At 28.9% G+C, this 13,582-nt stretch overlaps 1 protein-coding gene across 3 annotated transcripts in view; it reads left to right on the forward strand.

Annotated features, from left to right (window-relative positions):
- Positions 1-13,582, forward strand: part of Dnz1 (DNZDHHC/NEW1 zinc finger protein 11) — a 58,496-nt gene that overhangs the window by 28,006 nt on the left and 16,908 nt on the right. For all 3 annotated transcript variants that reach the window (XM_076467359.1, XM_076467360.1, XM_076467361.1), the window contains 2 exons: positions 4,425-4,521; positions 5,534-5,606. In XM_076467359.1, coding sequence (XP_076323474.1) covers positions 4,425-4,521; positions 5,534-5,606 — 170 coding nt within the window. The remainder of the gene's footprint in view (positions 1-4,424; positions 4,522-5,533; positions 5,607-13,582) is intronic.

Raw genomic sequence — 13,582 nt, forward strand, 5'->3', positions numbered from 1 at the left:
GGTGACTGATGCAACTGATAAAATGAAATGTAAAAAGAAATGTGCTCATATTAGTCAGGTTGAAACTGATTATATACATACAATGGTGCCATGTATGGCCAGGTGGTTAAGGTACTCAACTTGTAATCTAAGGATCATAGATTCAAATCCCTGTCACACCAAACATGCTTGTTTTTTCAGCTGTGGGGGCATTATAATGTTATGGTCAATCCCACTATTCATTGGTGAAAGAGTAGCCCAAGAGTTGGTGGTGGGTGGTGATGACTAGCTGCCTTCCCTCTTATCTTAAACTGCTAAATTAGAGATGGCTAGCATAGCTAGCCTTTGTGTAGCTTTGCACAAAATTTACACCAAATTCATATAATGAAACTTTTGGATCAACAATAAAAAAAGTGTAAGATGAAAGGAATTATGGTTAATGTTTTTTAAAACTTTGTCTTAAATAAATTTTTGAAATTGCACAACACAAAAAATGCTAGAAAGAATTTTCAAAAGTGATAACTAGATACTAATTACAAAGTTTTTACTGAGATTTGTACAGTCTGGTTAAGTATTTTCATTGTTAGACAGAAAACAAACTTGATGTGAGACAACTTCTGCAGGTACAATAAAATTCTAGCAGGGTGTATACAGTTAGGGAAAAATTATCTAAAGTTGGGGAGATTTTTTTCAAGTCTCCCTTCCCCCCTTTTTTTTTCAACCAATAATTACAATCAGAAATATATTGGGTATTTTGTGTCTTGAAAAATACAAAATTTTACCAAACTACTCTCTACTCTTTATGTTTTAAGTAAATATGATTACATGTCAACTTACCTGTGTTAGATGGAATTACCCATTTTTATTTATACTTCTGTCATGACACATGGCTAGGACTTCAAAATGAGATTATTAAATGCTCTCTTGTGAAGTGAAATTTCTAATATAATTTTTGGTTGTACACAAGACGGAGATATTATATAACAATCTTTGTAGGATTGGACCTTGATAAATGTTTCAAAACCCTGTTTTACATTTTGCATGATACATGTGATTATATTTTACTGGTATTATGGCACCTAACATAAGTTATAAAGCATCTACTTGTTAATAGAAATTATTTTAGAGAAACTAACTTTCACTATTTTAGCTAGTTAATCACCTTTAAATTTTATTTGAAAATAGCCAGTAAGTAAAAAAAAAGTCTCTCCAGGACCTTTGGCTTAACACTCCTACGAAAAGTGGGGCCTAATAGGCCCCAGAGCAACTTGAAAGGTTATTAATATTAGGCTAATAATTTTGTATTTAAATGAAATTGCCATTTAAATCCATTAATGAATGGATTAACGAGATTCCCACTGTCCCTATCTACTATCTAGCGAAACCACAGCCAGGGGAACAGGCTTGGAGAAATCAAGACTAGAAACGTCTTTTCGTAGGAGTGTTAAAAGACCCCATATTGTACCACTAATATGGTTAGACAAATTTTGTTAAAAGTTTATATTAAAAAGTCAGTATAATGTTCAGAGTTTACCATATATATATATTTTCCTTTTTTCGTATAATGTTTAATGTTAAAAATTGTCCTTTCATTGTTTATTAACAAAATGTAATATGATTAGGTGGTTTCTTAACATAATATGATATTGTGAGTGTACTCTTAGTACAAAGCCCTATGGGTAAAAGTTGATGTTGACAGTTTGTACTTTTGAAAAGTTCAATAGAAGAGCAGTAGCCCTGTCAGCCAGAGGTTCTCATTTCAGGTTCTGGTCCTGAACATTAGTTAATTTCTAAATTTAAAAGAAAATAGTAAAAAAAAAACTAAATATCTTTATTTGTGTGTCATGTGGTATGTTGGATGCAACATTGGCTCAAATTAAATGTTTGTGATGTCTAAATACAAAATCTATAATTTTTTACAAATTAGTAGCTCAAATTACCAATGTCAACAAACTAGAAGGTAAAATAAACACCTCCCATCCTTTCTATTTGCTGAGGTATCTCTACATTTACTGAAACAAATATAGTGGCCCTGGAAACACTTATGCCTACTCTTGTCTATGATGTGTGAATAACCAACTGAAAGCTCAGAAAGTTCTCAGCCTCATTGAAATAATTGGTATCAAACTCATTCTTTTGATACTAGATTTCAAACATTAAGGTAAGACTGTAGTGAGCTTGACATTTTGTATCTTTAGACCCAAATACAGAGTAGTTGCTAAGCTTAATAAATTATAGTGGAGTTCTATGGTATTGATTTAGTAATTTATGATTTTTGGTTAGTTCCAATGGATATATAAAATTTAAGTGTTTTGTTACCCATCCTCCATGTGTGAAATTTAATAGGGCTTAATGACCTAAAGCAAATGACTACAAACCTTGTAACTAGAACAGATAATTGTTTGCTATACTTCTTTATTTACTCTTTTGTGTTTTAAGAAAAATAAATTTAATGTACTATAACTGAAAATTCATAAAATTTTACAAAATACAAGTCCACTAAAACACAGCCAAGACAAATCACTTTTTAAAGGCAAATTTTATATTCTTTAATACAATAACATGAGTGCACCTGCATTATGTTGTTACAGCTTCTATGTGAACCAGGCACAGCTTAAAAGTCAATATAATAGATACATATACAAATGTATAATGTAATGTTGATTTAAACTACTTACACTAAACATTTGTGTTTTCATGTTATAATGTTTATGGTGGTTATGAGGCTTGTCAAATTGATAGACCCCATATAGAGTTAAGGTTGAGAAGTATAAAGTTTCACTGGATACAAATATTTGAAATATATTAAGGAGGTTTTTAGATATACAAAAATGATATTGGAGATTTTTGGGAAAATAATAGGTTTTTAATCATAAGATGAAAATCAATTTGCACTTGGACTAGTACTAAAAAAGAATCGATATATTCATGAATAAGTCTTTAATAAAAATACTTCATTAAAAAAATCTAATTTTTTTGTGTACAAAAGACTTGTAATGTTTACTAAAGGTCTACCAGATTTTGTGAAGATACACATACTGCATTAAAAATTATATTCTGAATATTTAACATGTGCAAATGTGAACATGAACTCATGTATTTTATACCTAGCTCCTCACATAAGGGTTAAGCATCTCTTATGTGATGTCCATTTAGTGTGTACTGACAGACAAAACACACTATAATGGTGCAAATGGTTAAAACGATTGGGCTTTCAGCCCTTTTTTTTGGCAGAACAAGCACTTTGGAAACAGTATTATTTTCATATACAATTTTCTGTTATTTCATGTTTTACCTAATAAGAATAAAATAAATTACAGTAATTATTATTTATGCAGCATCTCATCTTAATACCTCTGCAAATTGGGAATTTACTTACTGAGGCAACACAAAGTAAAGTAATGTGTTTGCCAAAAATATCTATGGTTAACAAGTCTACAACTGAGCTTGGAGAAACTGTACTTGCTAAAACACAAGTATAAATTGCATTAAAAGTGTTAAGCTATAGTCTTTATTTCATGTCTTTTAACCAACATAGCATAATTTTTTTAATTTTGCAATTCAGTGTGTTGTTGTATCCCCATATGTTTTTTTAATGAAATTTCTTGAGATTTTTTTAATATAGAATCACAACAAAAATAGTATTTCTAGGCAAAGGTTTGCACTGCAAAAATGTTCATAACCACTGCTCTATAGTCTTATTAATTTAAATGACTCAACGGATTGAATAAGTTAAAATGGGTGGATCACTTATTGTTTGTTTTAGTTATTTCATTTGATATTTATATAACTTGTTACACCTTTTGTGTTGTTATGTGTAAAATCAAGTTTACTGATTGTTTCTAATTACCATCAACCAACTATTTCATAATTGAATGATATAATTTATAATACTTTTGGTTGATATTGAATTGATATGAACAAATTACTCAGTGTGGTAATATATTTCAGCATGTTTATAACCCAGAAATTCAAATATCTTTCCTGGGTTAAGTAATTTATTTTTATGGTATTCATAATATGTATTTCAATCAGGTTAACAAATATTATGAATAAAATGGTGTATTCAATTTTTTTTCTTGCTAAGTCACCATTAATTAAAAACAAAGTTTATACAGATATTATGTTTTCCTACAACATTTATTACAGATACATCAGTTTATTAAATTATTTATTTTCATTTTCTTGCAAAGTGAATGTTAATCAAAAGTAGTTTTTTATCCAAATCATTTGATATTCCAGCTTTAGTAAGTATCTGTGTCTTCTTTTCTTATCAAATCAACATTGATTATAAATATAGTATATTATACTTCTTATTTTCATGTAAAGTGAACATTGATAATGAATGGAGTATTTTATCAGTCTTTTATTTTCTTGCTAAGTGATCATTTCAAGTATTTACCATTAAAGAGGTTTATTCACATTTTCCTCTAATTTACTGCCAGGTTTGGCAAGTATTTATACAGTGGCCATGGTTGCACTTTCTTGGACCAGAGAATGCAAAGACTGTAATCATGAAATCATATTTAAGCAGCATAGAGTGTAAGTTTACTATATGTTTATCTAATGTTTTTTTTACTTGTAAATGCATATGGAAAATAAATTTCAGTTAAAAGTTTCACAACATAAAAAATATCAATTGTGTTTAAAATTTCACTTTTAAATTAAATGTTTGAAAGATGTCGTAAATGCACACTAATATTTAACATTTGGGAAATGGTAATTTTACTATCTCAGAAATGTTTTAAGCAGCAATTATGAGTGAATAATTTCTTAAATACATTGTGAATACAACAAAAATCAGAAATTTACTTGTTAAAAAGTTGTTTGTTATTTTCTAAGAAAGAACTTTGAGAATTGTGTACTCTTTTGTTGTATTGTTAGTGTTTTTATAACTTTACTGCAGTTGTACTTAGGATTTCTGTATTTACATACTTATTTTGAAATATAATCTAATAGGAGATAGTGATGAATTTAAATAATGTTCTTTATAACTTAAAGAAATTTCTGAATTCAGATATCTGGTGGTAAGTGTTTTCCATAAGTGATAACTAAATAGTGTATATGAATAAATACTTCAGCCTAATTCCTTTCTTTCATAATTTTGAGAGTAATTATAAATCTTCTGGTGTTTTATATAATCTATAACCATTTATATAATTTTGGTTTTTTAGATGATTTCTTAGGTAAAGTTTTGGTATATTTTGTTTGCACTTAACCATTATTCAATTTTTGAAATTTGAAAATAAACTATACATTTAATAAATAATATAATTTTATATGATTCAATTTTTTTTTTTTAAATTCTCTTTGAGATAGAAACAATCAATAGAATTAACCATATGGGGAAAATTATATAAATATTTGAATTTTAGTCATTTTCTATTATTCTTTTTAGTAACTATTGGTGAAAAAAAAAAGGAAATATATAAAAAGTGTTTAGATTGTTGTAAAACATGCTTTGCATATTCACACTTTTATGCCTAGTAATTAAGTTTTTTGACAAACTGAGTGACTGAAATATTTGCTCATAATATAATATTTGTCATTTCAGAATACATTCTGTGATTTTAGTTATTGAGAGTCTTCTTTTTGGAATTTTTGTGATAGCTATCATGTGTGATCAGGTAATCATTTTATTTTTATTCATATCTTTGTAAACTCTAACCAAAAGATAAAAGGGCAAACATTTAATATAGTCTTGAAAACTACATCTGAAATTCCAAAAATCACTGTCTCATTAATTATTTGTTAGTGTTTGTTTCATGTCCTCTGTTATGAAAATTCATACATGGCTAGTTTGTTCCATTGTGTTGATATTACCCATTCTTATAAGATATTATTCCATTTACTTCTATCTTTTTAAGATGTTTCTGTAAATTTATGCAACATTGTTACCTACTAGTGACAGACAAAAGTTTCTTATAGAAATGCAGATTCTTGGAGAAATTCATGTTGGAGACTAAACAGTTACAGACACAAATGGCAGTTCATTTTGATACATGCAAGTCTCTGGTTGGAGATTTGTAGACATATTAGCAGAAAGTTTATCTGTATATAAATAAATCCAGGGAAGGTCAGCTGTTCCATATAATGAATGGTGTGCACAAAAACTAGTCTACTGACCACTGTTTTGTATACACTTTGGAAATCAGTATAGTAATTAGGGTTAATATACAAAATGTAAAATCAACTAAAATGGGATCAAAATGTGCCATTTAAAAGTGATGTTTTGCTACTGTTAATATGGCATCATAAGGAATTAAGCACAATTGTACAAGACACTCAAGAACATCCTATTGATGATGTCAACCATATAACCTTAAGCTAGCAAAAGTATAAATCTAATCCTTGTATTTTATTTATTAAAGGTTTGTATTCCTTTATTAAATTGGCTTATTTTATTTTATGTTTATTAATATTAAGCTCTTGACAAATAATTTTAACAATTTTATTTTCATTACAATGTTCTTTATTTGTAAAATGTGGTAGATGTAAAAGGGAGCATGTCCGTATTTGGCTGTTCTGGTACTTAAATTTCTACCAGTCTTTCCTGTATAGATATTATTACAGTGCATACATTCTATACTTTAAACTACTTCTTTTTCAATAGTAGTAAGTTTAATTCTATTTTTAAAGATTATATTAATATTTTTCCTGGTAAAAATACACATTTGCCTATAGTTGAAAGCTTATACATCCTTTCTATATGTTTCCAAAGTCTTTTTATTGTATTTGGTAGGCCAGATACATAAGGAATTACGCAATCAACCAGATTATCTGAATTATTTTTCTTTTTTTCTATCACCCTATCAGTTCTCTAGCATTTTTTAACCACACTAATAGGATAACCATTTTTCTTCACCAATTCATCTTTCAGGTAATGTACTTTCTTAACCAGCTCCTTTGAACTGCAATTAATTTTTGCAATAACCAATGACGTTTTTATAAACCTTATTTTGTAAGATTTGTGACAAGTGGATGACCAATTAAAGTACAAATAGTACGAGTTTTCCTTCTAAATACCTTTGTTTTAAAAGCATTACTAACCTTACTAACCATGATATTGAGAAAAGAAAACTCATCTTCATTCTTATTATCATGGGTAAATTTAATATTAGGGTGCAGTGAATTTAAAAATACTAAAAACTGTTCAACCATTTTTCCAGAAACAAACCCAGGAAAAGGGTATCATCAACATAATTAACAAAAAGACACAATCTTAGATTAACTGTGCTTTTAATTTTATAATTTATGATGTTCATAAAGATGTTTGCTGGAACAGGTTCTAATGAACTGCTGATACTTGTTTCCTCAATCTGATCATAAAATTCCTCATTAATTTGAAATACAGTTGGTGTTGTAAAAATTAACATTTGTTTCAAAACTTTTGAAGAAAGTTGTTTTTCTGGAATTTATCTTGTATAAAACACGAAAGGATACAATTAATAGATTCATTAGTCTGTACCTATGTAAATAATGAAACAACATCAAATATAAATAAATAAAAAAACACATGGTAAAATGCTCAGTATATTTATGACACATTTCCCCTCTAATGCATAAGGTCTAAATATCCAGACTAAAAATTTATTTAGGTTATACTTAAACATTTCTTTAGTGGATACACAAGGCTTAAGAGGTGCATCTTGTTTATATAGTTTAGGCAACCCATAAATATAAGGTGTTATTGCATCACTAGATCTCAAACAGTACAAAGATAATCGTTTGGCGAGTTTCTTTTTTATTTTAATGTAGTTAAAATTGGTTCAATTTCTATTCTGTGTTTTAGGTGGGTTGTTAGTTAAGAGTTTATAGTGCTTTTGATCACATATTTTACTTGAATAATCATAATAATTCATTACTACAATAGCATTACCTTTTTTAGCTTTCTTACTAACTAAATTATTATCTTCCCATAATTTTTAAGGGCTTTCAGTTCAACTTTTATTATGTCAGGCTTAATACATTTTGATCCAGTCACCAACCTTCTTATTTTCTCAGAAAAGTCACAGAGAATGTTACATAAATACCCATTCTTTGGTACCTGTGGAAAATAAGCGTAATTGTTTCTATAACAAAATGATTCTGTTCTGTTAGATTCTTGAACCACTTGTTCTCTCTCTTCATCCTTTCTTGTTAAATGGATAACTACTTTTGTAATAAAACTTTCCCATCCAGCTTTTTTATCCAACAAAGCTGTTATTTTGGGGAAATGGAAGAATTGATTCCTTTTTTTTCAACACCTGGTTTTCAACACTTTTTAACCTAATTGGCAATATGTTGCAAACAACTGGAATTGCACTTTTTCCATCCCATTAGACACATTGCTAGAATTGATGTTGGAATTGCTTCTCCTGAAAATTATCAGTTTTATTTCCTAACTTGTTTTGACTCTTGTATCCAGACATGTTACTGTTTTTTGAATAAGTGTTCATAAAAGCATAAATTCCAGGAGTAACCAGTTTAGCCATGGTGCTTTCTAGCACCAGTTTCCTATCATACAAATAATTTCATTCTTGATAATTAAGTCATGTATGTTCCCTGATTAGTTTATTTAGTAACATAGATAATAGTTTATCACATATTTTTTTATTTGGTGCAAGCAATTTACAAGAAAAAACCTTTGGAATAAGTCATTTAAATTTTACAAGTTTTAAAAAATACAGTGTCCAGTTCAACGTTTTTACTACATAAGTAAATTTTCAGTAAGTTCCAAAATGTATCTTTGGTAAAAATTCCATAGCAAGTTAATAAATTTTCATCATTTCACATTAAATAAACAGAAAGATACACAAAACTAAAAGTACCAAAACATGAACAACATCACTAGAATACCTAAGAATTGAAAAGAAGTAGTTTATAGTGTTGAATGTACAGACTGTAATAATCTCTATGTTGGGGAGACTTGTCAAAATTTAAGTACTAGAATCGTGGCATGGCCATGCTCAGTCAGATGTCTACCAACATTAATGAAAATATAATTGTTAAAAATACTTGTTGAGAACCTAATATTAATCAACATAAAACATAAGGAATAGGTTTAATGTCATGCTAGCTCAAGGTTATATGGTTGATGTCCACCAGTTGGGTGTACCTAAGTGTTATGTACATTGTGCTGAATACCTGATAATGTCACATCAACAGTGGTGAAACACTATTTTTAAATGACATATTTCTATTCCATTTTAGTTGTTTTTAAATTTTGTAGAATTTGGGATATTGCACATATTTATGTTTATAGGGGTGAATATCGGTGATAAGACAGTAAGGAACAGATCTTGTGTCTATAGCTTAAGGCCTGCTTCACACCTGAACATCTTTGTAAGTCTTTGTTGAAATACTGTATGCTTGTACTTTTCACAATGTGATCTATTTACATTAGTAATTATTGGCAGGAATTCGGGAGGTATATGATACTTTCAGTGTAGCATCATTGAATGTGACTAGTAGTAGTGGTGTTCATAAAGTTTTACAAATAAGAGTTAAAAATAATATTTCTTTAAACCTTTTCAATATTTAATAATAATGTTCAATTGGAGAGGAATCTTGAATGAAACATAAGTATAGTAATTCCTATACAGTTTTCAAGGATAAAACTAAAACCGTCACACTTTTTAACCATTTCTAACATTTATGTACATTTTATGGTTATGTCTGGTGGCTCATTATGTGGTACTTTAGCCCAAACATTTGCCTTCTACTATATTACAAGTCATCCATAAAGTGTGAAATTGTTCCCTTCAAAACAATTTAGATTAAGATTGTTTTATATTCATGACTAAGTTCGTGCATACATTTATCTCTGAATAAATGTTAAAAAAGTTGTTGCAAATGCGAATATGTGGCAAACAGTAGTATCTTAGATTGTGACCTTAATTTGGTAGTGTGTTCCAAACCTTCAAAGTTAAAATCTTCCCTTCATTATAGCTCCTTTTATGACTGGAGTCAGTTTCTTGAGCAGAAAAACACTATAAATATCTATGGTAGTATTTACTTTGATATTTTACATGTCTTTGTAAATGCTGTCATAAAGACCTCATATTCAGCACAAAAGACCTTAAAATAATATCTGACAAAACTGCATTTTTTGTGTAGTTTAAACTTCCATATTTCTTTTTTATCTAGTCTGTTAAGGTCCTTTGTGCCACTTTTGAATGTTCAATTCCAGTACAGTACTTCTTCACAGTAAATACATATGTGTAAAAAGGAGCAACATTATAACTGTTCCTATTAATAATACTCTCATTTATAACTTTTTGCTAGAGTTGAAAACCATTATTTGTTTTCTAACCAAACTGTTAATGCTATTCTATTCTATTTCTGTGTTTATTTATTACTATCTGAATTATCCATTCCCTGCACAGGGAAAAGGTGACTATATTATTTGAAATAGGTATTTAAAAACACAATGAAATTACCTTACATAAATTTATTTAACAGTGCTTCCACAGGTCAAGCACTCAAGATTTGGGCTGTATGACAGATCTTAATATATAATGACCTAAAACTCTTTTTAGCATTTTGAGGTTGAACTAAAATTTCACACAAAGTTTTGTGAAAAAATTTGCACATTTAGTAATGCTAATCACAAGTTTTTGACAACCATAGTACACAGTAGTAAACTTAGAAGATGTGTGTGTTGTTCTATTGTTATTTACCCATTTGGTCTCTTGGCTGAGATCAAGCACAGTTTGTTATATTCTTGGCTGTTTGTTTCCATTTGTGTTCTTTGTTTTTAGAATATATATGAAGGTCTTGGCATTAGTGTAAGTGGAATAATTCTCATCATCTTGATCAATGGTACTTTACTGCAGCTTGCTTATATTAATGCTGGACAGATCATACTGTAAATTCCAGCTGAAATCCAGACTTCAATAAGCAAAAGTGCTATCTAACTGTTTAAAAAGTTTGTTCTTTAATATTTGATCTCTCTTTCATTTCCTTAAATGTCATTGACTAATATAGTAATGAAAGTATAACTTTTCTCTGAATCCATTGCACGTTGTTAGCAGATGAAAATAATTTTGTGTCATCAGATTTCTTACAAATATCTTTTACAGTAACATTCATAAAACCATCTTGATTTCCTGGGAGTAACATAGTGCAAAGAATCCTAAATACCTTCAGGCATAACCCAAGCAATCAAGTATTCTTGTTAAGAGCAATGAAATTTGATATCTTTATCATGCTTCTTCATTTGGAAAGTTTGATGTCACTGCAAATTCAATACTAAAGAACTGCTGAATTGCACATCATTCCTATACCTTGTTGGGGTACTACAAAAATACCTTGAATGCCTTGCTTTCACACTTAAGTTTTCAGATAATCTTCATCATTTTTTTGCTGTCATAAAATTCAAGGGATTCTTAGAAGTATTGCTAGACATTTCACTTTCATCACTCTTAAATGAAATAACATAATCAGTCCTTCATTTTTTCTTTCTTTGTGACTTTAATTTCCTCTGTGGTTGTTTTCCACATGCTTTTTATGCCATTTTGACCTCTGGGTCTAAACCATTGCATCCACAATGACATCAAGAGCATTTACCTCAAGTACTACACATATCAGGTTTTGGTGAAAGTGTTATGATCCTGAATGACTTCAAAAATTAGGTTCTGCAAAATCCTAGGTTCCTTACCAGTATTAACTAACAATTCAGTTAAAGCTTCTTGATATACCCAACTGGCTGTTGTTCCATCATGTTTTGATGAAACATCCTACATAGAATTAACCATGCAAAAAGCAAGACTACTTTTGGAAAAATCCAGCAACCTTTAACTCTTAAACAGTGGCAATCATCAATTGATTGCTATCTACAACATTACCACTGTTTGAGGGTTTAACTTTGACCTCCTGCCTTATTAATTGATATTCCAAAACAAATTATAACTGATAATTTCAGAATGTGATATGACCTGTCATCCCTGATTGTTCAAAAGAATTTAGGAATTCAGGTGGATAATTTATAGCATTATCTGTAACTGGAGCTCTGACAGTTGAGCTATAAGTGAACGTCTATTTGAGAATCTTTTGCAATAATGAATAATTTATGGCATGACAGTATCATTTTGAAGTGCAGGAATTACTCTTATTAATATTATGCACACCTTTTCATTTAATTATTATGCATTCATAAGTAAGTTACCACATTTGTCTGGAATAGTAATGTAGTTGTTCAACTAATTGATTGGAAACTTTCCAACACTAAATTAAAAAGCCATTTACTTTTACATCACCGAAATGATTAAAAACAGAGTAAAAAGAAATAAACCACAATTATCATGTACATTACATAATGTTCAGATGCAGTTCTAATTGAACACAAGTTTAGTGTATGTTGTTATTAAGGAGCTGTCATAAATATTCTTTAGTTTAGGACAAAAGACTATGTAAGACTGGTTAATTTTGTTGTTTCAGAGGAAAAGTTTTTAAATAATGCTGTTGAACTTATTCACCAAGAAAAATCTATAGCTAAGTAACTGAGGAAAGCACTAATTTACAGCAAAGCACTGTCTGAAATCCAGAAGTGAAAGTTGTTGTATATTTTCTCTATATGTTTATATGGGGAAAGTAGATAATTTCTTGAAAGAGTAAATGCATGACTGAAGAAAATTAGCCAAAAGTTTATCTTCTGTTCAAGTTTTTTGTGAAACCCTGGAAATGGAAATTACATACCTACATTTTATTATTTTTGACATTTAAGTTTTTTAAAATATAGTCAGCTTTAAAAACATATTTAATGTGTAGAAGCAATTTGCCTTTTTACATTCCTGTTTTCATGTAGCTTTTTATTCCTTAAGTTATTTTTGGTAGGGTTAATTTCTGTTTTCACATTTCTGTAATTCAGATGGATATGTCATTATTATATGGTGAAGCTCTCAGTTTACTTTTTCTATGAATTGGACAGTTGTATAACTTTCTGAAAGATGTATCTTGTAATTATTGTTTTGGCACATAAATGAATAGAACAATTAATGTTTTGCCTTTGTAACATTAATTTTGCATATAAAGTTTAAGTTATGAGTTTTTGAATGCATTTCTACTTTATGGATTTCATTACTATGGAATATCTATTGCACAACATTATTTTGTGACCATGTATCTAACATAAATATGAAGGAATGTTAAAATGATCTGTAAAAAAAATCATATTATATGTAAATTACAAAATCACACTTGTTGATGAAACCATAATTTTGTTACTATGTGAAATTTTGATTATTTTTATTGTTGGTATATTCTTGAGTCAATCATTTTAGTATATATGATTCCAGAAAATACAATTTTGCTAAAAGGAGATAACATGTACCTATGAATTTGTGGCCAAGACTATAATATTATTTATATTGTAACCCATTATCAATAAGCAAGTGTTGATCCTTTATCTGTTTTATACAGTTTTTTTGCCTTTATCAATCAAGTGCACAAAAGTTTATAAAGGTATCCATTAAAGTTTAGTAAAAAAAATGTAAATTCCCAATGAGTCTCTCTCAGATATATATGTATTTTATTCCTATATGTTCAGAATAATTGCTCATATATTAATATGTTGCTAAAGAAATACACCTACATAAATAATGTTTTTGTAAAGTAATTATTA

This window comes from Tachypleus tridentatus, chromosome 11, assembly GCF_004210375.1.
Source record: "Tachypleus tridentatus isolate NWPU-2018 chromosome 11, ASM421037v1, whole genome shotgun sequence".
NCBI classification, from domain to species: Eukaryota; Metazoa; Arthropoda; class Merostomata; order Xiphosura; family Limulidae; genus Tachypleus; species Tachypleus tridentatus.